At 42.9% G+C, this 26397-nt stretch overlaps 1 protein-coding gene across 3 annotated transcripts in view; it reads right to left on the bottom strand.

Annotated features, from left to right (window-relative positions):
- Positions 1 to 26397, bottom strand: part of LOC114647383 (protein inscuteable homolog) — a 646645-nt gene that overhangs the window by 148856 nt on the left and 471392 nt on the right. For all 3 annotated transcript variants that reach the window (XM_051923473.1, XM_028796087.2, XM_051923472.1), the window contains exon 2: positions 25043 to 25119. In XM_051923473.1, coding sequence (XP_051779433.1) covers positions 25043 to 25098 — 56 coding nt within the window. In that variant the 5' untranslated portion in view covers positions 25099 to 25119. The remainder of the gene's footprint in view (positions 1 to 25042; positions 25120 to 26397) is intronic.

The following is a 26397-nucleotide window of genomic DNA, read 5'->3' as shown; positions in this document are numbered from 1 at the left end:
TAACCATTGGGTTTTTGATCACTGACTAATGCCCTTCTTGCCTGGTTACTCAGGCAACTCTAGGGAGAGTCTTGGTGGTTCCAAACTTCTTCCATTTCACAATCCCTGAAGCCACTGGGAACATTTAAAGCTTTAGATATAGTTTTGTCCCCTTGCCCTAATCTATGCCTCACCACAATTTCATCATGGAGGTTTCTGGTCATCCACCTGAAGCTAAGCCTGTTCAGGCCCAGCCAGTACTTGGATGGGAGACCATCCAGGAAAAGCTTGGGTTGTTGCCAGAAGAGTTGTTGGTGAGGCCAGCTGGGAACGCTTACCCTGTGTTCTGAATGTGGATCCCAAAGTTCCACTTCAGATGCTGTGCCGTGCATAAGGTGCCATCTTACGGATGAGACGTAAAAATTGAGGTCCTGAATCTGTGTGCTCATGAAAGATCCTTGGGCATCCTTTGTAAAGAGAATGGTGCATCCTGATATCATGACTAAACTGCCCACCACAGCTTGGTCATTCTGACCCTCTGATCATCCCCTGTCTCTAACTCTCTCTCTCTCTGTTACCCTTTTACCTTCTAACAACTAATGTGTGGTGAGTGTACTGGCACAAAATGATTCCCGTCGCATCTTCCAGGTGGATATTACACATCAGGGGTGATTGAAATGGCTGCCCCCTCACTAAAGTGCCATATAAGTGTAAATAACAATAATAATAATAATAAGAGGATGAGGATGAAGAATGGAAAGGCGGTTGGTCCAGATGACCTACCTGGGGAAGCATGGAGGTGTTTAGGAGAGATGGCAGTGGAGTTTCTAACTGGATTGTTTAATGGAATCTTGGAAAGAGAGAGGATGCCTGAGGAGTGGAGAAGAAGTGTACTGGTGGGCCGATATTTAAGAATAAGGGGGATGTGCAGGACTGCAGTAACCAAAATTGATGAGCCACAGCATGAAGTTATGGGAAAGAGTAGTGGAAGCTTGGTTTCATGCCAAGAAAGCTCTGAGCGGTGTTGATGGAGAAGTGTAGAGAAGGCCAGAAGGAGTTGCATGTCCTTGTGGACCTGGAGAAAGCAAATGACAGGGTGTCTCGAGAGGAGTTGTGGTATTGAATGAGGAAGTTACGAGTGGCAGAGAAGTATGTAAGAGTTGTACAGGATATGTACGAGGGAAGTGTGACCGTGGTGAGGTCTGCGGTAGGAGTGACGGAGGTGGGATTACATCAGGGATTGGCTCTGAGCCCTTTCTTATTTGCAGTAGTGATGGACAGGTTGGCAGACAAGATTAGACAGGAATCCCCGTGGACTGTGATGTTTGCTGATGGCACTGTGATCTGCAGGTGGAGGAGACCCTGGAGAGGTGGAGATATGAGGAGAGGAATGAAGGTCAGTAGGACCACCAAGACAGAATACATGTGTGTGAATGAGAGGGAGGTCAGTGGAATGGTGAGGATGAGGGGAGTAGAGTTGGCAAAGGTGGATGAGTTTAAATATTTGGGATCAACAATTCAGAGTAACGGGGATTGTGGAAGAGAAGTGAAGAAGAGAGTGCAGGCAGGGTGGAATTGGTGGAGAAGAGTGTCAGGAGTGATTTGTGACAGACGGGTATCAGCAGGAGTGAAAGGGAAGGTCTACGGAACGGTAGTGAGACCAGCTATGTTATATGGGCTGGGGACGGTGGCACAGGAGACAGAGCTGGAGGTGGCAGAGTTAAAGATGCTAAGATTTGCATTGGGTGTGACGAGGATGGACAGGATTAAAAATGAGGACATTAGAGGTTCAGCTCAGGTGGGACAGTTTGGAGACAAAGTCAGAGAGGCGAGATTGCGTTGGGTTTGGACATGTGCAGAGGAGAGATGCTGGGTATAATGAGAGAAGGATGCTAAGGATAGAGCTGCCAGGGAAGAGGAGAAGAGGAAGGCCTAAGCGAAGGTTTATGGATGTGTTGAGAGAGGACATGGAGGTGGTGGGATTGACAGAGTAAGATGACAAGGACAGGAAAATATGGAACAAGATAGTCCGCTGTGGCAACCCCTAACGGGAGCAGCCAAAAGAAGAAGAAGAAGATTATTATTGAGGTCTGCATAGAGGTCCTTGGACTTCATAGCTTGTTTTTTGTGCTGACATGCAGTGGGAATTGTGGGACCTTCTATACTCAGTGTGACTGCTGCATGTCTTGGGTGGCATAGTGGCATTGTACTTGGCTCTGCTGTATCAGCGCTCCAGAGTTCTAGCTCTAGTTTGAATCCTGGCCCGATCACTAGAAGTAACTGTAAGTAGGTGCGGCCACTCTTCATAAACCCCCTCTTAATCAGTTTCTCCATGGGAAGCAAACCCACTCTTACAATTCCTCTTTGCGGGATCAGCTGAAGGCTTGCTGGCTTGCCACACGAGGAGCTTCGAACATATAAAAGACTGAGCAGCGGCCATCCTGAGGTCTCACTCTCCTGTCTCTCTTCCCCCAAGACTCCCTCTATTCCAGTCGCTGCTTCTGAGCCGCTGTACCCTCCCATGAAGAGGAAGACTTTGTGTTCTTTTGAGTGGGAGTTGGGGGCTGAGGCGTCAAGTTTGACGGCTGTTCGTTGTGTGGCCGGATCACTTCGGAAAGAGACTTGTGTTTGTCTGGACAGCAATAAAGTTTCTACTTCTTGGAAATCCTCCTGTACTCTCCTGTGCAACTTTGTGACCCAAGTTTGACATCAGCTACACATGTGCCTTTCTAAATGACATTCAATCAATTCAATGTGCCTCAGGAGGACTCCAGTCGAGTTCTAGAAACATCTCGAGGAGAATTAAAGCCAACAGGATGGACCTGAGCACTAATTTCAAAAAATTGTCCAAATTTAAGGTAAGTTGTGCTAAGATAAACATACGTACCATACGTGATCAGCGAGGACAATGAGACAGCCTACAGGGAGGAGGTCAGACTCCTGTCAGAATGGTGTCAGGACAACAACCTCAACCTCAACGTTAGCAAAACTAAGGAGATGTTTGTGGATTTCCGCAAACAGGCAACAGAGCACAGTCCCATCTACATCAGAGGTGAGGCTGTGGAGCAGGTCAGCAGCTTTAGGTTCCTCGGAGTCACCCTCATTGATGACCTTAAATGGTCAAGTCACACTGTGGCAGTAGTCAAGAAAGTCCAACAGGAGACTGAGTAAGGCCTGGATGTCCCCCACAACCCTGTGCAGATTCTACAGGTGGACTGTGGAATTCATCCTGACAGGACGCTTCACATCCTGGTACAGCAACTGCTCTAAGTTCAGGACTGCAGAGCTCTGCAGCACAGCAGATCACGGGCACACCGCTCCCTGCCATCCGTGACATCCACAATACACGCTGTCTCAGGAAAGTGAACCGTATCAGGCGGGACCCCAGCCACCCTGCACTGTCACTTTTCACCCTCCTCCCATCTAAAGTCCATTCAGATGCGCACCTCCAGCTTCAGGAACAGTTTCTACCCAACTGCAATCAGTAACCATGTGTCACCTCCACTGCTACCTGCACATATACTTCTGCCACTGTCTCTATTTATTCCTAGGATTCTAGTTTTATTTATTTACTTATTTATATTCATTTATTTACTGTGTGTTTTTTTTCTCTATGTTCACTGTCTGCAGGGGAACATGCAAGCAAGCATTTGATTGTACATGGCACTTGTACACATGACAATAAAGAATTGAAATAGTTCAAATATTGCTTGCATGTGTGCTATATTCAAATGAACAATCTCCACTTAATTTCAACTGAGTGTAAATGCAGACTGCAGTACCTCTGAGGTCAGTCATGTAATACCCTAACGTCATGAAACGCCCTCAACGTCCATCACGTGACACCCATCACATTAGACTACGATTAGCATTAGGGCTCCGTTACACTACGGTTAAGATTAGAGTTGTAGGTGGATTATCTGAGTCAAAGGGCGTTTTGTGACTGACGTTGTGGGCATTACCTGACCTATGTCATAGGTATTGCAGGCTGCTGCTAGACCCTTCTCCTTAATTAGGTCCGCCATGCCCTCGACCCTCTGCAGTTCGCATACCAGGAGAAGGTGGGAGTGGAGGATGCCATCATCTACATGCTACACTGATCCCTCTCCCACTTGGACAGAGGCAGTGGTGCAGTAAGAATTATGTTTCTGGACTTCTCTAGCACCTTCAACACCATCCAACCTCTGCTCCTTAGGGACAAGCTGACAGAGATGGCAGTAGATTCATACCTGGTGGCATGGATCGTGGACTATCTTACAGACAGACCTCAGTATGTGTGTCTTGGGAACTGTAGGTCTGACATTGTGGTCAGCAACACAGGAGCGCCGCAGTGGACTGTACTTTCTCCAGTCCTGTTCAGCCTATATACATCGGACTTTCAATACAACTTGGAGTCCTGCCACGTGCAAAAGTTCGCTGACGACACTACTATCATGGGCTGCATCAGGAGTGGGCAGGAGGAGGAGTATAGGAACCTCATCAAGGACTTTGTTAAATGGTGCGACTCAAACCACCTACAACTGAACACCAGCAAAACCAAGGAACTGGTGGAGGATTTTAGGAGGACCAGGCCCTTAATGGACCCCGTGGTCATCAGAGGTGACTGTGTGCAGAGGGTGCAGACCTATAAATATACCTGGGAGTGCAGCTGGATGATAAACTGGACTGAACTGCCAATACTGATGATCTGTGCAAGAGAGGACAGAGCCGACTATACTTCCTTAGAAGGCTGGCGTCCTTCAACATCTGCAATAAGATGCTGCAGATGTTCTATCAGACGGTTGTGGCGAGCGCCCTCTTCTACACGGTGGTGTGCTGGGGAGGCAACATAAAGAAGAGGGACACCTCACGCCTGGAGAAACTGGTGAGGAAGGCAGGCTCTATTCTAGGCACGGAGCTGGACAGTTTGACATCCGTGGCAGAGAGACGGGCGCTGAGCAGACTCCTGTCAATCATGGAGAATCCACTGCATCCACTGAACAGGATCATCTCCAGACAGAGGAGCAGCTTCAGCGACAGACTGCTGTCACCGTCCTGCTCCACTGACAGACTGAGGAGATCGTTCCTCCATCACACTATGTGACTCTTCAATTCCACCCGGGGGGGTAAACGTTAACATCATACAAAGTTATTGTCTGTTATACCTGCATTGTTATCACTCTTTAATTTAATATTGTTATTATCAGTATGCTGCTTCTGGAGTATGGGAATTTAATAAAGTATCTATCTATCTATCTATCTATCTATCTATCTATCTATCTATCTATCTATCTATCTATCTATCTATCTATCTATCTATCTATCTATCTATCTATTAATTTAGCATCCTTAATTTAGCATCTGCTTGACAGCAAAAACATAAATTAATTTTTTTATATAATTGTAAATAAATTTAGGCAACACAATACAAATAATACCAATGGATGATTACTGAATGTGAAATTAAGTCCAGGTAAATGACTGTCCAAAATACTGATGGTGGATCAAAATGGTTGTGTTTGATTCTCCCAAATAAAACAGAACAATCTCACTGTGCTTCCTCTGCGAATGGTGGATAATAATGTCCAACCCCGGGGTTTCTAGTGATGACTGTGTTGTCGTGATTTGAGAAGCAAACTGGGAACAAGGCGCGATGTAAATAATGGCAGAAAAATGATCGGTTGTTGTTGTTTGAACCTCCGTCTCTCTCCTTCCTCCTCTTCTGTCCCTCCTGTACAGAAAGGATGTAACTGGCAAAACTCCAGTTCTGATGTGTCGAGGGGTCGCTGCCTCCCTGTTGCTCATTACGGGGACAACATTTAAACAAACACACATTAGTTTAAACGGGGTGCTGTAACGAGGTGCGACTGGGTGCAACACTACCAACAACAATACCTATGTGGCTCCGCTACACAATAATATACAGTGGAACCTTGGTTTGCAAGTAACTTGGTTTACGAGTGTTTTGCAAGACAAGCTAAAATTTTTAATAAATTTTGACTTGATGAACGAGCGAGGTCTTGCAATACGAGTAGTACGTATACGCTTTGTCTGCTGAGCGTCATGTGATCACAACTGAGCTGATGGTTCTTCTCTCTCTCGCTGTGGGATTGTGGGTAATCATCTCCTATTCTCTGTCTGAGTTGGCGTGCCTCACTCATATAGTCAACATCCGTACGAGTGTATACTGTTTACTACAGCATTGTGACTCTTTGTGTGTGTGTGTGTGTGTGTGCTGTGACGTGCGAGTCCCCGTCTTGCACCCCAAAACAAGAAGCTGAGTCTCAGTACTTTAGCAACACCAGCTTTATTCAGCTTGAAACAGCAACAGTGCGGTTATTTATTGTAGCGGGATCTGCCTCTCTCCTATACACAGACACAGCAGTCAGGTAGGGCCGTGGCCAAGTTGTAGTACTGTGCCCTGCGCATCTATACTAATTAATAAAAGGCAAAGCCCTCACTGACTCACTGGCTGACTGACTCACTCATCACTAATTCTCCAACTTCCTGTGTAGGTAGAAGGCTGAAATTTGGCAGGCTCATTCCTTACAGCTTACTTACAAAAATTAGGCAGGTTTCATTTCGAAATTCTACGCGTAATGGTCATAACTGGAACCTGTTTTTTGTCCATATACTCTAATGGAGGAGGCAGAGTCACATATCGCGTCATCACGCCTCCTACGTAATCACGTGAACTAAAAACAAGGAAGAGATTTACAGCATGAGTCAAACGTGGGAACGAAGGTAAATGACGTTAATTTTTGAATGTCTTTTAATACTGTGTAAGCATACATATTAACACATGTGCAATTAAACGTGTGCATTTACGGGGTGATTTCTCAGGCTTAAAAGCTCGCCTTTTATTAAAGAGGTAAATGCAAACTGTTTTCATTCTGAAGGGCACAAACCACGTTAGATTTCATGCTCAAGAGTAAACTCAGCACACAGCTTGGTCATATTACAACCGGAGGGGCGAACTGACAATGTGGTATACAAAGAGATCCTTAACAAATAATTATTGATTCATTTTCCCTCAGTTTAAAAAGGTTTACTTTTCTTCTTAATAAAATTTTTAAAGGAGTACTTCGCCGCTGCGAAGCGTGGGTATTTTGATATATATCAAAATATATCACGTCATCACTCCTCCCACGTAAGCACGTGAACTGACCCGCTGCCGTTTGCAATGCCATATTTGCGAGATACAAGTTTAATGAGAAGACACAAGGTATAAACGACAGTTTGGATCACTTTGTAATAGAGTTAAAATTGCTGTAGCGAGAAACTTTTAACTGCCGGGTCATTAAATAAACCCGTGGACATCGCAACATCACACAAGACAGTGGCTCACGTGAAGTGACTGAACGCAGCAGGAGTGATCACTTCAATGAATCAAACCTGTTCAAAAAACACATTACACAATTGATAAGGTACGAAAACAATATGAAACCGATTGTGGATTTGCGTACAGCCACTGAAACTTTGTGCCAGCACGAGACTTCAGGTCACGTGTCTGCAAAAGAACGTCATTGAGGCAACTATTTTTACTGGCGGTGGCTCAGGGGAGAGAGTTTTTATTCCTCGCATCCTCGTTATACCCTCTGATCATCCATTTCAATTCAAACGCCTCCAATTTCCACTAAGGCTCTGCTTAGCAATGACAATTAATAAGTCTCAGGGACAGACCCTACAAAAGGTTGGCATTGATTTGAGGCAGGACTGCTTTTCACATGGCCAGCTGTACGTTGCATGCTTAAGAGTAAGCTCAGCACACAGCTTGGTCATATTACAAGCAGAGGGGCGAACTGACAACGTGATATACAAAGAGATCTTTAACAAATAATTATTGATTCATTTTCCCTCAGTTTAAAAAGGTTTACTTTTCTTCTTAATAAAAATTTTAAAGCAGTACTTCCCCGCTGCAAAGCGCGGGTATTTTGATATATATATGTAGATATGTAGATATATATATGTATACGTAGATATGTAGATATATATATATATATATATATATATATATATATATATATATATATATATATATATATGTGTATATATATGTAGATATGTATATATATATATGTAGATATATAAATATACTGTATATATGTATATATATATGTGTCTGTGTGTGTATATATATATGTATGTATCTATGTATGTGTGTATATATATATATGTATGTGTATATGTATATATGTATATGTGTGTATGTATATATATGTTTATGTGTGTGTGTATATTATATATATATATGACAGCAACACTCATAACAATGACAACACAATTACATATACAGTATATATATGTATATATATATATATATATATATATATGTGTGTGTGTAAATGTATGTATGTATGTATGTATGTCTAGATATATATATATATATATATATATATATATATATATATATATATGTAGATATGTATATATGTGTATATATATGTAGATATGTGTATATATGTAGATATGTAAATACAGTATATATGTAGATATGTAAATATATATGTATATATATTTGTCTGTGTGTGTGTATATATATATATATATACTAGCAAAATACCCGCGCTTCGCAGCGGAGAAGTAGTGTGTTAAAGAGGTTATGAAAAAAAAAGGAAACATTTTAAAAATAACGTAACATGATTGTCAATGTAATAGTGTTGTCATTGTTATAACTGTTGCTGTCTTTTATATATATATATATATATATATATTATATATATAATATACACACACACACATAAACATTTATATACATATACATATATATACATATCTACATATACACATCTACATATATATACACACACATACATAAACACACACATAAGACTTACTGACTGAAACGGGCTTTCATTGACAATCATGTTACGTTATTTTTAAAATGTTTCCTTTTTTTTTCATAACCTCTTTAACACACTACTTCTCCGCTGCGAAGCGCGGGTATTTTGCTAGTATATATATATATATATATATATATATATACATATACACACATACATGCAGTTTTAATAACACAGAAATCAATATAAACATTAACATCATTATCATATGAGAATATGAAGTAATATATAAGAAGCACATTTCATATAAATATAAATTATTAACCAGTAAAATCTTCTTCTGTAATTTGCTACCGTGGCAATTTGTATGTCTGTCCAGGATTTTAAATGACCTGTAGCTCGCAAACCGTTTCACCTATACACTTGAAATGTGGTACACATATAGTACGTCACATCTACTATCCGCTTTATGGGTGATATATACATATACACATCCACAAATCAACATATATATATACACATATATACACATATATACACACACACACGCTTTATGGGTGATGATTGTTTTACTCTTTTTATGTTTATTTTATTTTATTGTAGAATCAACTGGTATCTGCGCACAGCAGGGCAGCCGTGGGCGGATGCGTATGGTGTATTCACTCCATGTTATCGTGCATTGCGCTGTCACTGGTATTTTGATAAAAGAATTTGAACAACATATAAGAAGCGTATAAATTATTAAACAGTAAAACATTAACATTTAAGAAGTAAAGTTACATTAAGTACTACTGCAGTGCCTTCGGGTATACCTCATTTTTTGTTTGCCCATTACATGCTTAAATGTATACATTTTTTGGTGCACCTACCCGAGAACACGCGACATATAACCGAGCGTGGGAGAAGCATGGATTTTAAACACGCGTTGAGTTCATCTGCTGGTCTCCCTCGTGGAATAACTGGTAATGTTTGACTAAAATGTACAGCGAGTAAAACGACATTACCTCCTATTTTTTTTTTTTACGATCTCTGAGATCTTGCTTTTTTCGGTTCAAGGCTTCATAAGCTCTTTTATGTTGTATGGTGTACTTATCCCAAACCATCATCTTTGAATGTTGCAAGACTTTCGCCTTGTATGTAGATCGGGGTAATTACATTCATTGCATTCCTAGTCTGAATCACAATCTGATTGTATGGGTGGTTACCTGGCACTGTAGGGTTGCCACCCGTCCTTTAAAATACGGAATCGTGCCGCGTTTGAGAATGAAATTGCGCGTCCCGTTTTGAATCAATACTGGACGGGATTTATCCCGTATTTTTTTTATCATTTTTTTTTTAAAGCAGCGTCTCATGCAAATCATCCCACACGCATTTTATGAAGATGCCTCCTTTCCTACTTTTGATTGGGTAATACTTGATGTCATCGTTAGTTTGATTGGTGTTTTTAACTGTCCAGTGAGGAGGGTGTGTCTTTTAAGTACAGTCTGCAAAGTGTTGGCACTGAGATATGGCGTCAGCGCCATAGTTGAAGCCCCTAACGTTGCGGTCAGCAAGTCGGCTAACATCCGCCATGTGCCGTCTTTCAGTTGCGAGAAGCAGATCATAGAATGGTTGAAACTGTTGCCCCTAACATTGCGCCACGGCGTGTGGTTCGTTTATACCTCGTGTGTTCTCATTAAACTTTTATCTCGCGAATATGTTATTGCAATCCGCAGCGGGAGCGTTTCTATAAACTTAATTAAAACTTACGTTTTACACCGTGCTTTGTTTCCCTTATGAACATGCTTGTATGCTTAACTCGCTACGTTCTCAATTGTTTAATTAATTTTTTGCTCTTCGCTGTTTGCGGCTGTTCCTCCATTTCCCCCTACTTCGTTCTTTTATCTCGCGAATATGTTATTGCAATCCTTAACGGGAGCGTTTCAATAAACTGATTGAAAATAGTTTTGCATTTACCTTTTTAGTAAAAGGCGAGCTTTTAAGCCTGAGAAATCATCCCGTAAATGCACACGTTTAATTGCACATGTGTGAATATGTATGGTTACACAGTATTAAAAGACAGTGAACAACGTCAGTTACCTTTGTTCCTGCGTTTGATAAAAGGTGAGCTTTTAAGCCTGAGAAATCACCCCGTAAATGCACACGTTTAATTGCACATGTGTTAATATGTATGCTTACACAGTATTAAAAGACAGTCAAAAATTAACGTCATTTACCTTCGTTCCCGCGTGTGACTCGTGCTGTAAATCTCTTCCTTGTTTTTAGTTCACGTGATTACGTAGGAGGCGTGATGACGCGATACGTGACTCCGCCTCCTCCATTACAGTGTATGGACAAAAAATATGTTCCAGTTATGACCATTACGCTTTGAATTTCGAAATGAAACCTGCCTAACTTTTGTAAGTAAGCTGTAAGGAATGAGCCTGCCAAATTTCAGCCTTCCACCTACACGGGAAGTTGGAGAATTATTGATGAGTCAGTCAGTGAGTGAGTGAGTCAGTCAGTCAGTGAGGACTTTGCCTTTTATTATTATATATATATATATATATATATATATATATATATGTGTGTGTGTGTGTGTGTGTATGTATGTATGTGTGTATATATATATATATATATATATATATGTGTGTGTGTATGTACTGTATGTGTGTATATATATGTTGATATGTGTATATATATATATATGTATATATATGTGGATGTGTATATGTATATATATATATGTATATATATGTATATGTAGATATGTATATATGTATATATATATTTATGTTTATGTGTGTGTATATTAGATATATATATAAGACAGCAACACTCATAACAATAACAACACAATTACATTGACAATCAAGTTACGTTATTTTTAAAATGTTTCCTTTTCTTTTTCATAACCTCTTTAACACACTACTTCTCCGCTGCGAAGCGCGGGTATTTTGCTAGTCTATATATATAATTCACTAAGCCGCCACCAGAGCAAGCAAGACACCCATGAAAGCATGCAGGAAGGAGCCACGCCCACCAACTCTAAGACCATTGGATATGACGACAACTCGCAAAGCCACGCCCACCAACTCGGATGCGACGACTCAGAAAATATGGCGTCATTTATGTTCGACTGTGCTAGAGTCCACACGCACCTCTGAGCCACGTTGACTGTTCATAGAGGCATGTTTCTCACGGATGTGAATGCAGCGTGTAAAAACAGTTTGTGAGGGGTATCCCATGGGATCCTTAAAACAATCCTCTAAAACTGAGGTTAAAACACAATGAAGGAAGCAGTCTTTAAAAACCAATAAGCCCTGTGCCTCTTTTTCATTAGCTTCTCACCTGCTTCACCGATGCAGGCCCTGCAACAGTCGAGACGCTCTCTCACCACCTGACCTTCTCTGTGCCTGACTCCACTACTGTCAGTCACCGGATTAAAAATGGCCTTTTGAAGGGGAGTTATGGACCTGCTATACCACAGGAACACATTTCCTTCGAGCCTGCCCTTGCTCACTATAACGTACCGGCTTTCTCTCTCTCCTCACTCGCTCACACACTGCACAGGGGAGAAACATCCGCAGCACGACTCCACCCGGAAACCGTTTCAGTCACACTTCCACGCCCCTCGCTACGCTGTGAGTGCGGTGATTATTTATTTAAAAATGGCCTTTTGAAGGGGAGCTGTGGACCCGCTATACCACAGGATCACCTGTGACATTGCCTTCACATTGTTTTCCTTGTATTTCTGACACCCAGGCAAACAACACTGAATAATCAATAGCTGCAACTACTTTGCCCGCCCCGTCTCCTCACCTGAGTCGGTTTCGTCTGTGTTCAGCAGTGTTTCCCAAACTCGGTCCTGGTGAACCCCTGTGGATGCAGGGTTTTGTTCCAACCAGATTCCTAATCATTAATGCCGGTGAGACTCATCCGGGATAAGTCGGTTTTTCAAACGCAGCCGTGTAGCAGATTAGTCAGGATGTAATAATCCGAGATGAATGCGCGCCCCCGCGCTGAGTGAAAAGCCAATGTATATTGAGTCTACAAAACATGATCAGCAAGTCTTTGATCGGCTGCAACAAAATGATGAAAGAACGGGCGCATTTTTTTCACACAAGCTGGGTGGGTGGGTGTTAGTTAGTTAATTAGTTACTCGAAGGATTTCAAGATTTAATATGCACAAGCGATAACACCGCAAAAGCGGCTCAAACCAGAAAAGATGGCTGGCAAAAAGTGGCCGACAAATTAAACGCGTGTGCATTGTACTTACTGAAAGCAGCGTTACGGATTTCGCAAATGTTCATTTTTTTTCCCTCTGCTTAAAAAACATTAAAAAAGCGGCGTGATTATGTGTCGTATACTATGCCGCAGGTTGGTATGCAGCGTGTAAAACAGTTTGTTTGTCGCGGATAATTTGCCTTTTACTTTAACACGAAGACAATTTCCTGTTAGATTTGCCTTTGCGATGACAATTGATAAGGCACAGGGCCAAACTTTCAAAAAGATGTGCATGTATCTGCCAAAACCAGTTTTCAGTCATGGACAGTTGTATGATGCTCTCTCCAGAGTTCCATCTTTTCATTCACTTACTGGTATGCCTGCAGGAACACGTGCAGCGAGCGAGAGAGAGAGAGCGACACACACATGCATATAGGTGCGCGCGAGAGAGAGCGCTGGACACATAAGAATAATAATACTTCATTACATTGATATACCGGTGTTTTCAGTATTCAAAGCGTTATCCACACAGGGAGAAACCGGGAAGCGAACCCAAAATCTTCCACAGTCTCCTTACTGCAAAGCAGCAGCAATATCACTGCACCACCTGTGAGGATCTCCCTGTTGAAGTTGCGATCACTTCAAAGCAATAAGGTACGGGGGTCCCCCATGAACTCCCAATTGTATCACACTTCACCCCACACCACTCTTCATAGCTGCCTCCCATGCACGGCACTGAAGTAATAATAATAATAATAATTCATTACATTTATATAGCGCTTTTCTCAGTACTCAAAGCGCTATCCACACAGGGAGGAACCGGGAAGCGAACCCAAAATCTTCCACAGTCTCTTTACTGCAAAGCAGCAACTCTACCACTGCACTACAAGGCAGTTAAAGAATGCACCAGGCTCGATTTTGTTTTCAATTCTGTTTGGACAACTGTGTCGTTCAGGAAGTGTTCACCCATCAATACATAATTATGCGGCATATGCTACGCCGTGGGTTGGCTAGTTTTTAATATTCCTTGTTCCTCGTATCACCCATCGACGGCAGGCGCTTATAGCATGTCCGCAATCTTTTCAGATTCGCTTTTACGGTGAACTGCTACAACGCTGGGAGACTGCCATTCCTTTGGGATGCTCTTCCGCGTGTCGTCCCGTTGGGTGGAATCCCACAAGAGTTTAGAAACTCACTCCCACCAGCCATGATTCTTTTCAAAGGTAAAGTGCAGGTTAATTTGTTTTATGTATTTTTACTTTATATTTTGTATTAATCATTTTTATGGGGAAATTCGCTTTGATACACGAGTGCTTTGGACTGCGAGCACATTTCCAGGACGAATTATGCTCGCAAGCCGAGGTTCCACTGTACCACCAAAATATACCACCAAATACCACAAATGCCCTTTTAGGGAATGAAACCTTCAAAACATTTTGCTAGGAAAGGATAAGACTAATGAAGTATCAATCAAATGGGAAAACAGTTGATTCTGGGGTCCGTCAGGGGTCTGTTCTGCTCCTACTCTGTTCAATGCTTGTATGGACTGGGTTTTGGGTAAGGTCGTGGGGTCTACAGGCTGTGGGGGCATCTGTTGGTAAAGAAATCCTCGGGCACGGATCTTGACTTTGCTGACAATGCTGCGATCATTGCGGAGTTAATGGAGGCTCTGATTGGGGTGCTCGAGAGACTGAGTGAGGGGTCTGAGTGTCTGGGCTTGCAACAGTCCTGATAAAAACCAAAGATCCAGGCCTTTAATGACCTCGTGGGCACGGCCATCAGCAGTGTGTCTGTCTGTGGAGAGGGTGTTGACCTCGTCATTGAGAGGATTACTGACCTCGGCAGAGACATTCATGTCTCTGGTGACCCTTCCTATGAAGTCAGTAGACGGATTGGGAGAACATGTGGGTCATGAGGTCGGTGGAAAGGGGTGTGTGGCGCTCCTGATAATCTACTTAAAAGGACGAAGGTCCAAGTCTTTAGAGTGCTGGTACTTCCTGTCTTGCTATATGATTGCGAGACATGGACGCTATCCAGTGACCTGTGACGAAGACTGGACTCCTTCATGTGTGTCTCTTGTGTACCGCTGGTTTGACTTTGTGTTGCTCATGGAGTCCCGAATGAGGCACATGACCTGCATTGTGAGGGAGCGTCAGTTACAGCACTACGGCCATGTGGCGCATTTCCCTGAGGGTGATCCAGCTCGTAAGACCCTCATTGTTGGGGACCTGAGTGGCTGGACCAGGGCAACAGGTTGCCCACGTCAGATAGAGGGTCATCTCCGGAGGGTAGGACTGGACTGCGTGTCTGCCTGGGGGGTTGCCAACCGGCATCCCGAGTTGTTTCGTCGTGTAGTGGGTGCAGCAACACGCTCAGTGGCGTAGCGTAGTGGGGGCGGCACTTTTAGGGGGCGGCAAAATTTCACAATAAATAATAATAATATCTTGTAAAAATTTGAACCATACCTAAATAAGGGGGCGGCGAAATTTTCTTCCGCCCCGGGCGGCTGACACCCACGCTATGCTACTGAACGCGCTGTACCAGTGCCTGCTCCCCAACTTGACTTGACTTGAATGAAGTATCTTTACAAATGGAAAAATCCATTTAGAAATAACAAGTCGGCATGGCGTAACATTCAGGTGCATTCGATATGAAGGTTGGAGCGTTTCACATTTTTATTTACTTCATACAAGATTCGTCCAAGACCATGTCAGCCATTATGGATATAATAAGAAGTCAAGCAAAATGACCCCTTTAATTGGCTAACTGAAAAGATTCCAATATACAAGCTTTCGAGGCAACTAACCTCCTTCACGCAAGATGTAATCAAGGTTCGCTCGTAGGTGAGCAAGTGATCATGGTTCCTGTTGAGGATGACCCTAGCAAGGACCAGCACCGAGAGCAGTGGTATCCCCCTGTAGTTACCACAATCCAGGTGATCAGTCTTCCATCCCGTTTTCCATTCAGTTGGGATGACGGCGTCTCCCGTATCACACAGAAGTGGACGTGATCTAACATCAGCAGAGAGACCGCACCACAGGACACAAAATCCTGAAATGGGCACAGGGCCAAAGGTTTGGCAAACTAAACATTAAAGCCCAAGATGATGACCAGGGTCTGGTAAGCCCTCAAAGAGTTTCAATGGCACTTAAAGATGCAGTTTTTCACCGGGGTGATGAAGATAAAAGAGGCTCACAACAGCTCAGGCGTCTGATTGAATCTGATGCCTTCATTTTTACCATCTGTTTAAATGATTGGTGAGCACAAATAGGTGGGCAGCAAACCCTATTTGCTAGGGTGCAGGAGGTGATGAGCATTGGAAGGTGCTATAAGACTCCTGAGTTGTAATGTTTTGGAAACCTACAATCAAGTTTGGCAGACCTCCCAACCCACTCATCGAGGACCACTGGAGTGCACTTTTAACAGCACTTACAACTTCAGAGGTCGTGTCACGGAGAGTCCCATCTAGCAGAACTTGGTGGCGTCTGTCAGCGCTGTTGCTCCTACTGCGATGAACAGAAGCTCCCACACTGTCTATGAGAACAATGCACTCCCTTGTTCCAACAGGTGGGCTCCGGTATTAAAGCATAGTGAAGATCCCCTCAGGCTACAGAAGATCTCACTCCTGAACCGGTGCTTTGTTGAGCGTGCAGGTAAACATTTAGTTAATTACCAGGTTGAAATGCTGAGGCTAGCAATTCTGAAAAGAGCCGAAGACAAGACGCCCGAGACTGAGACAGTCGAGTCATAAAGTGGAGAAGGCTGATTAGCTGTCTCCTCCAGTAAATATCATGTGCTGCTCGTGAAGATGACACCATGTATTACTTTGGCAGGCAAGTGAACAAATCTGTGTTGAGTAGACACCAAAAAACTGAGCTGGGCCTGCTGCCTAATCTCGTCACCACACAGAGGGTCACCCTGAACTTTGGTCTTCATGCTGCCTTACAGTATATACAGGGGACATTAGCAAGAAATGTCTCGTAACACACAGAGGATCCACACAAGGGTAGAGCAGACTCTTTGTGCTTAGGAGACTGCGGTCCTTTAATGTGGTATGATGGACAGCATGCATGTGCGAGTGTCCCGGTCAGGATGGGTCCAGATCCCTTAACTGGTCAGGCGGCCAGCAGGATGGAAGGACAGGGGAAGACAACCTGGTAAATCTACACCCGACATGATAGATGGCAGCCTCCCCAGGCGGCACTACTAAGGTACGCAGGGACCTGGAGTCTGAAAGAGTCGCCTTGTTGTGTCCTGTGGATGCCACAAGGGGGTGCTGCTGGGATGTGTGATCCTGGGTTCAAGAGAAAAGGAACCATCCTGCCACATCCAGGTGAGTGAGAGTCAGTAGGAAGGAGGACAAAACTTCCCTGGAGGTGCAGAGGAGAGGGAAGAGACAAATAAAAGAGAAATTGTGTGTTTTGAAGAGTCATTGTAAAGGTACCATTAACAATAAATCATTTATTTGAACTCAGGACTTGTGTTTGTGGAGTGGTGTCTGAGGTTTGGGAGGATGCAGTGCCTCCTACTGGTCACAGTGGGTTACAGACATCCCTCATATTTTCTATACTGTAACTGTATTCTGGGCACTATGGAAGACGTTACGGAAAAGAGGATGTTGACAAAATTGGATACATTTTTAAAAAATCCCCCCCAGCGGACGCTGTCATGGAGCATTTTTAGCCAGAGGCTCATTCCTCTCCCACTTGGACAGAGGCAGTGGTGCTGTAAGAATTATGATTCTGGACTTCTCTAGCGCCTTCAACACCATCGAACCTCTGCTTCTTAGGGACAAGCTGACAGAGATGGGAGTAGATTCATACCTGGTGGCATGGATAGTGGACTATCTTACAGACAGACCTCAGTATGTGCATCTCGAGAACTGCAGGTCTGACATTGTGGTCAGCAGCACAGGAGCGCCTCAGGGGACTGGACTTTCTCCAGTCCTGTTCAGCCTATATACATCGGACTTCCAATACAACTCGGAGTCCTGCCACGTGCATCAGGAGTGGGCAGGAGGAGGAGTATAGGGACCTAATGAAGGACTTTGTTAAATGGTGCGACTCAAACCACCTACACCTGAACACCAGCAAAACCAAGGAGCTGGTGGTGGACTTTAGGAGGACCAGGCCCCTCATGGACCCCGTGATCATCAGAGGTGACTGTGTGCAGAGGGTGCAGACCTATAAATACCTGGGAGTGCAACTGGATGAAAAACTGGACTGGACTGCCAATACTGATGATCTGTGTGAGAGAGGACAGAGCTGACTATACTTCCTTAGAAGGCTGGCGTCCTTCAACATCTGCAATAAGATGCTGCAGATGTTCTATCAGACGTTTGTGGCGAGCGCCCTCTTCTACACGGTGGTGTGCTGGGGAGGCAGCATAAAGAAGAGGGACACCTCACGCCTGGAGAAACTGGTGAGGAAGGCAGACTCTATTGTAGGCACGGAGCTGGACAGTTTCACATCCATGGCAGAGTGACGGGCGCTGAGCAGACTCCTGTCAATCATGGAGAATCCACTGCATCCACTGAACAGGATCATCTCCAGACAGAGGAGCAGCTTCAGCCACAGACTGCTGTCAACGTCCTGCTCCATGACAGACTGAGGAGATCGTTCCTCCACCACACTATGTGACTCTTCAATTCCACCCGGGGGGTAAACGTTAACATTATACAAAGTTATTGTCTGTCTGTATACCTGCATTATTATCACTCTTTAATTTAATATTGTTATTATCAGTATGCTGCTGCTGGAGTATGGGAATTTAGTAAAGTATCTATCTATCTATCTATCTATCTATCTATCTATCTATCTATCTATCTATCTATCTATCTATCTATCTATCTATCTATCTATCATATAGTGCCTTTCACATCTATCTATCTATCTATCTATCTATCTATCTATCTATCTATCTATCTATCTATCTATCTATCTATCATATAGTGCCTTTCACATCTATCTATCTATCTATCTATCTATCTATCTATCTATCTATCTATCTATCTATCTATCTATCTATCATATAGTGCCTTTCACATCTATCTATCTATCTATCTATCTATCTATCTATCTATCTATCTATCTATCTATCTATCTATCTATCTATCTATCATATAGTGCCTTTCACATCTATCTATCTATCTATCTATCTATCTATCTATCTATCTATCTATCATATAGTGCCTTTCATATCTATCTATCTATCTATCTATCTATCTATCTATCTATCTATCTATCATATAGTGCCTTTCACATCTATCTATCTATCTATCTATCTATCTATCTATCTATCTATCTATCTATCTATCTATCTATCTATCTATCTATCTATCTATCTATCTATCTATCTATCTATCTATCTATCATATAGTGCCTTTCACATCTATCTATCTATCTATCTATCTATCTATCTATCTATCTATCTATCTATCTATCTATCATATAGTGCCTTTCACATCTATCTATCTATCTATCTATCTATCTATCTATCTATCTATCTATCTATCTATCTATCTATCTATCTATCTATCTATCTATCTATCTATCATATAGTGCCTTTCACATCTATCTATCTATCTATCTATCTATCTATCTATCTATCTATCTATCATATAGTGCCTTTCACATCTATCTATCTATCTATCTATCTATCTATCTATCTATCTATCTATCTATCTATCTATCTATCTATCTATCTGTCATATAGTGCCTTTCACATCTATCTATCTATCTATCTATCTATCTATCTATCTATCTATCTATCTATCTATCTATCATATAGTGCCTTTCACATCTATCTATCTATCTATCTATCTATCTATCTATCTATCTATCTATCTATCTATCTATCTATCTATCTATCTATCTATCTATCTATCTATCTATCTATCTATCTATCTATTCCACCATTGTGTGCTAAGTAGTGTGTCCACTGCTATCAGGCAATTCAAGGCTTCCTCCTGACATACTCTAAATTTATTGTGAAATTTCTGCACTTTATTTATTTATTTATTGATTGATTTATTTATGTATTTATTTATGGATTGATTGGCTGTATTCTCTGTCCTGTTAGGCTGTGTCCTTGTTTTTTATGTTTCTACTACTGTATGCATCTGATTTTTGCCCTGGGATTATTAACATTTTTCTTATGTAATCCTGTTACGGCCCCACCAGAACACTCTTGCCTAAAACAGCACAGTCTTACAGAAGACTCAAAGTGGTGCTATCCTTATGCTGTGTTCCATTTTCCCTGGAAGTCGGATGTCATAGCTGGGAATGACGTCACACCCGAGTTGACCGTGTTCCAGGAAAATATTCATCAAAACAATACGGCCATCTGCAGGAAGACCTTTGTTGTGTTTGCTGAATGCATACGACATCCAAACAGCATAGCAGCATGTCTGCAGATAGAAGTTGGACTATTCTCTCTAAGTGGGAGGTAAAGTTACTGCCTCACGTGAAGGAGTTTAATTACCTTGGGGTTTTGTTCACGAGTGAGGGGGAAATGGGATTGAGGGATTGACAGACGGATTGGGGCGGCGAGCACAATTATGAGGTCACTGTACTGATCAGTAGTGGTGGAGAAGGTGCTGAGTCAGAAGGTGAAACTCTTGATTTACCAGCCAATCTACATCCCTACCCTCACCTATGGTCATGAGCTTTGTGTAATGACTGAAAGAATGAGATCATGGGTACAATCGAGTTTCCTCCGCAGGGTGGCAGGGCTCCCCCTTATAGACAGAGTGAGAAGCACAGACATCCAGCAGAGGCTCGGAGGAGAGCGGTTGACCATCCACATCGAGAGGTGGTTCTTACACGGATTCCTCCTGGATGCCTACCTGTGGAGGTCTCATGGGCATGACCAGCTGGGAGGAGACCCCGGGGACAACCCAGGGCTTGCTGGGAGGATTAAATCTCTCAGATGGTCTCGGAATGCCTTGGGATCCCACACTATGAGTTGGCAAGTGCGGCTGGGGAAAATGGCATTTGGGCCTCACTGTTAAGACTGTTACGCCCATGACCTGTGGGAAGTGTTGGGAAATGGATGGATGGATGAGATAAATAGACAGAAATGCTAATGAATGGTATAATATGCAGCTCTCACTATAGGTTGGGGTGTAAATCACCATTTTAGATTGACGTCATAATCTGAAGTCGGACAATCCTGGACTTGACAGACCAGCCCTGAGTTTCCGAGTAGGTGATCTAACTTGTGGGGGACGTTCCAGTTCAAAATTCCAAACTAAGAACTCAGAAATTCTGACTTACCAGTTCAAATGGTACGCAGCTTTACTGCCAACAGTGTGCTCTTGAAGCTGTCCCAGAGGAGACATGCTTTGTACAAGCCCCCCTGTCCCGAGCCCTCTTCAGGGCCCCCTCTGCTCCATCTACGCAGCTTAGCTAAATGTGTGCTCGACACGTCACAAAAAGCAAACCAGATCTACCGTATGTTTTCCAGAAAAGAAGTTTCTCTGAAAGATTTCCAGCGACATCTGATCTCCAGATGCTTCTCTGAACCCTGGGGGCGCCAACAAAGCCACAGGATGACGGCAAGAAATTTCTTTTTCTTCAAAAGGTCTTCTTGCTGTGAAGCACTTGTCGGGACGACCCACTTCTGTGCACTGCACTACAGTAGAGAGCAGTGATCTCTGCTTCTTGCCGCACTTTGTTAGCTGCACCTGCTGCTCACAGCCACTACTGCCAAGTAGAAGGCCGCACGCCACATGAACATTCGTATTGATCTCTCGAATACTGGCACGCATCACTTCACTCTTAACATGTCTGAAATGAGAAGCCTTTAAGGGACGGGGACGTGGCAAATGCAATGGTCGTAGTCCATTTATTCTTCCCGATCACTAGCGACGATTCCGAGAAGGTCACTCTGTGCCACCCGGAGCCTCCAGCATCCCGGGAGACCTCTCAGTGTTTTTGTCTTTGTGTCAGTCACCCTCATAAACTGGACATACGACATGCACCAAGCGGGCATACTCACTGGCATAGCTCACACATATTTGTGGGAATCCCCACAACAGTGAAGGATGGGACCCCCAACTCCCAAAAAGAAAGCATTCATTTTAAACCCACCGATCTTACCTCTGCAGTCAGAGACAATTCAAATTAACGTTTTTTTGAGTGACCAGCCAATTTGTTGCAGTTTGGGGCAGAATTGGAGTTAATGTTGTAATAATGAAACATGTTTTTATTTACTTAGTCCTGTCTACCGCGGCACATCTTTATTTATAGGCTTGTGGTAATTGGGGGAATACCATTGGCTGAACACGGAAACCTTACTCTGTTACTATCCATCCATCCATTATCCAACCTAACTACAAGGTCACAGGGGTCTGCTGGAGCCAACCAAGCCAACAAAGGGCTCAAGGCAGGAAATAAACCCCGGGCAGGGTGCCAGCCCACCGCAGGACACACACACACACACCAAGCATACACCAGGGCCAAACTTAGGATCGCCAATGCACCTAACCTGCATGTCATTGGACTGTGGGAGGAAACCCACGCAGACACGGGGAGAACATGCAAACTCCACGCAGGGAGGACCCGGGAAGCGAACACCCAGGTCTCCTTACTGCGAGGCAGCAGCGCTACCCACTGCGCCACCGTGCCGCCCACTCTGTTACTATGGGATGCAAAATAAACTCGATATGGAGAACATGATCATTTAATTAAAAGCACTGAAAACAAAAAACAGAGAGGGATTACTTGGAAAAACCGCCGTTTGTGACATCTGGTACACTAGAAACCTAGACCAGCATTTCTCAACCTTTAAGTATTTGCAACCCGAGTTTTCATAACAGTTTTAATCACGCCTTCCCTAACGTTTTTTTTGAAAGGAGCCCACCAATACCAATTTGTTCCTTTTTAATTAATGATATACAGTTAGGTCCATAAATATTTAGACAGAGACCACTTTTTTCTAATTTTGGTTCTGTACATTACCACAATGAATTTTAAATGAAACAACTCCGATGCAGTTGAAGTGCAGACTTTCAGCTTTAATTCAGTGGGGTGAACAAATCTATTGCTTAAAAATGTGAGGCAACTAAAGCATTTGAACACAATCTCTTCATTTCAGGGGCTCAAAAGTAATTGGACAAATTCAATAACTGGAAATCAAATGTTCATTTCTAATGTTTGGTTGAAAACCTTTGCTGGCAATGACAGCCTGAAGTCCTGAACTCCTGGACATCACCAGATGTTGGGTTTCCTCCTTTTTAATGCTCTGCCAGGCCTTTACTTTCAGTTGCTGTTTGTTTGTGGGCCTTTCTGTCTGAAGTTTAGTCTTCAACAAGTGAAATGCCTGCTCAGTTGGCTTAAGATCAGGTGACTGACTTGGCCATTCCAGAATTTTCCACTTCTTTGCTTTAATAAACTCCTGGGTTGCTTTGGCTGTATGTTTTGGGTCATTGTCCATCTGTATCATGAATCAGTTTGACTGCTGTATTTAGCTGTATTTGAGCAGACAGTATGTCTCTGAACACCTCAGAATTCTGTCCTGTGTCACATCATCAATAAACACTAGTGTCTCAGTGCCACTGGCAGCCATCACACTGCCTCCCTCCACCGTGTTTTACAGATGATGTGCTATGCTTTGGATACTGAGCTGTTCCACGCCTTCTCCATACTTTTTTCTTGCCATCATTCTGGTAGAGGTTGATCTTGGTTTCATCTGTCCAAAGAGTGTTTTTCCACAACTGTGTTGGCTTTTTTAGATGTTCTTTAGTAAAGTCCAATCTCGCCTTTCTATTCTTGAGGCTTATGAGTGGCTTGCACCTTGCAGTGCACCCTCTGGATTTACTTTCATGCAGTCTTCTCTTTATGGTAGACTTGGATATCGATACGCCCGCCTACCCCCTGGAGAGTGTTGTTCACTTGGTTTGCTGTTGTGAAGGGGTTTCTCTTCACCATGGCAATGATTCTGCGATCATCCACCACTGTTGTCTTCCGTGGACGTCCAGGCCTTTTTACGTTGCTCAGTTCACCAGTGCTTGCTTTCTTTCTCACGATGTACCAAACTGGAGATTTTGCCACTCGTAATATTGTAGCAATTTCTCAGATGGGTTTTTTCTGTTTTCGCAGCTTAAGGATGGCTTCTTTCACCTGCATGGAGAGCTCCTTTGACCGCATGTTGTCTGTTCACAGCAAAATCTTCCACATGCAAGCACCACACCTCAGATCAACTCCAGGCCTTTTATCTGCTTAATTGATAAGGACATAACGACGGACTTGACCACACCTGCCCATGAAATAGCCAAAGAGTCAATTGTCCAATTACTTTTGAGCCCCTGAAATGAAGGGATTGTGTTCACAAAATGCAATAGTTTTGTTCACCCCACTGAATTAAAGCTGAAAGTCTGCACTTCAACTGCATCGGAGTTGTTTCATTTAAAATTCATTGTGGTAATGTACAGAACCAAAATGAGAAAAAAGTTGTCTCTGTCCAAATATATACAGTGCATCCAGAAAGTATTCCCAGCGCTTCATCACTTTTTCCACATTTTGTTATGTTACAGCCTTATTCCAAAATGGATTCAATTCATTTTTTTCCTCAGAATTCTACACACAACACCCCATAATGACAATGTGAAAAAAGTTTACTTGAGATTTTTGCAAATTTATTAATAAGGCTGTAACATAACAAAATGTGGAAAAAGTGATGCGCTGGGAATACTTTCCAGATGCACTGTATGGACCTAACTGTATCATAGATGCATATTTTATTATACCTACTTAACTTTTATTGACATTTATCTAACTCTATATTTATTTTTCTAGTAACAGAATGTAGTTTAAGTTCATTTGTTTTGGTTTCAATAGATGTATTTTTCATATTTTTGATTCTTGTTTTCTTTTTTTCACATCTTCGCGCCCCCCTTTTTGTTACTTCGCGCCCCCCCCCCTTGAGAACCAGTGACCTAGACAATTTTGCCAACAACGCCAACATCTGCTACGACTACTAGGACTACTTCTACTATATTTGCCCCATTCTTCCCCCCACCCCTCTCTTTCATCCTCGTTCCACTTCTTGTTATCTTTTCACTCCTCCTGTGAAGGGCATTACGCATTACTTACCGCTGCAGTGGGGTTACTAGAAAATCACACAGAGCACTTTCTTGGGATGAGGCCATCGTCACCGTCTTTGGCAAAACCTGCGATGAAACAGAAAAGACAGAAAAAGAGTCAGCGTCCATGCTGGAGTCCAGCGGGAACAAGACGCCAGTCTGCCACAGAGGCCACACATAAACACTTGGGAGCACAGCCATGCTGACTAGGAGGGACTAGAGGCTGGCGTGTGATCCAGGAGCAACCAGAATTCTGGCAGGGTGGGTTGAAGGCCAGCCCCATGTGACACATTGGAGCCACTGATACTCACAATCATGAAAGGGAAGGCAAAAGGCGAATTGCACGTGAAAAGGAGATTGTACACCCAGAAGATACCACTCAGAGCTAAAACAAACTGGAGAACATCCAGAACTGCTTATTGATGACGGGACAGCTCCCTGATACTGTAAATGACACCAGCTAACAAACGCTGGTCTACATCGGGAAGTCCTGCCTCTGTCCAGTACCGGCAAACCCCACTTCACTATCACTAATACCCTAAAGGAACCAGGAAACATCCAGTCTAAATCGAGCTAGTTATAAAACCTGATAGTCAAGTGCATGGGACTTAGTTAACTGATTTGAAAGTTGGAGCACTTTATATTTTTAGGCATCTTCATTAAAGATTCAAGGATTACATCTCTATTTATTAAAAATAAAATATAACAATTACCATTATAAAGCGATAATAGAATGGTGGCAGGAGACTACAGGGAATACACGATTTTTAACAGCACCTTACAATGTCAAACAGCTTAGACAATGTATACAAGGCCTAACATCGCATGGCTCAGATATGAAAATATTCAACAACATACCACCAAAATATTTAGAATACTGTATTAGAACACTCTAGACGAGAACAGGCCATTCAGCACAACAAACCTCGCCAGTCCTCTCCACTTATTTCTTCTAAAATGACATCAAGTGGAGTTTTGAAAGTCCCTAACGTCTTACTGACTACCACACTACTTGGTCGCTTATAAGTGTCTGTCGTTCTTTGTGTAAAGAAAAACTTCCTAATGTTTGTATGAAATTTCCCCTTCACAAGTTTCCAACTGTGTCCCTGTGTTCTTGATGAACTCATTTTAAAGTCACCGTCTCGATCCACTGGACTAATTCCCTTTGTGATTTTAAACACTTCAGTCAGGTCTCCTCTTCATCTCCTTAAGGCTCAGCTCTTTGAATCTTTCCTCAGAACTCATCCCCTGTAGCCCTCAATCAGCCTAGTCACTCTTCTCTGGACCTTCTCCAGTGCTGTTATGTCTTTATGGAGACCAAAACTGCACCCAGTACTCCAGATGAGGCCTCACCAGTGTGTTATA

This window comes from Erpetoichthys calabaricus, chromosome 2, assembly GCF_900747795.2.
Source record: "Erpetoichthys calabaricus chromosome 2, fErpCal1.3, whole genome shotgun sequence".
In the NCBI taxonomy this organism is placed as follows: domain Eukaryota; kingdom Metazoa; phylum Chordata; class Cladistia; order Polypteriformes; family Polypteridae; genus Erpetoichthys; species Erpetoichthys calabaricus.
This window is presented reverse-complemented; position numbering and strand designations above follow the sequence as displayed.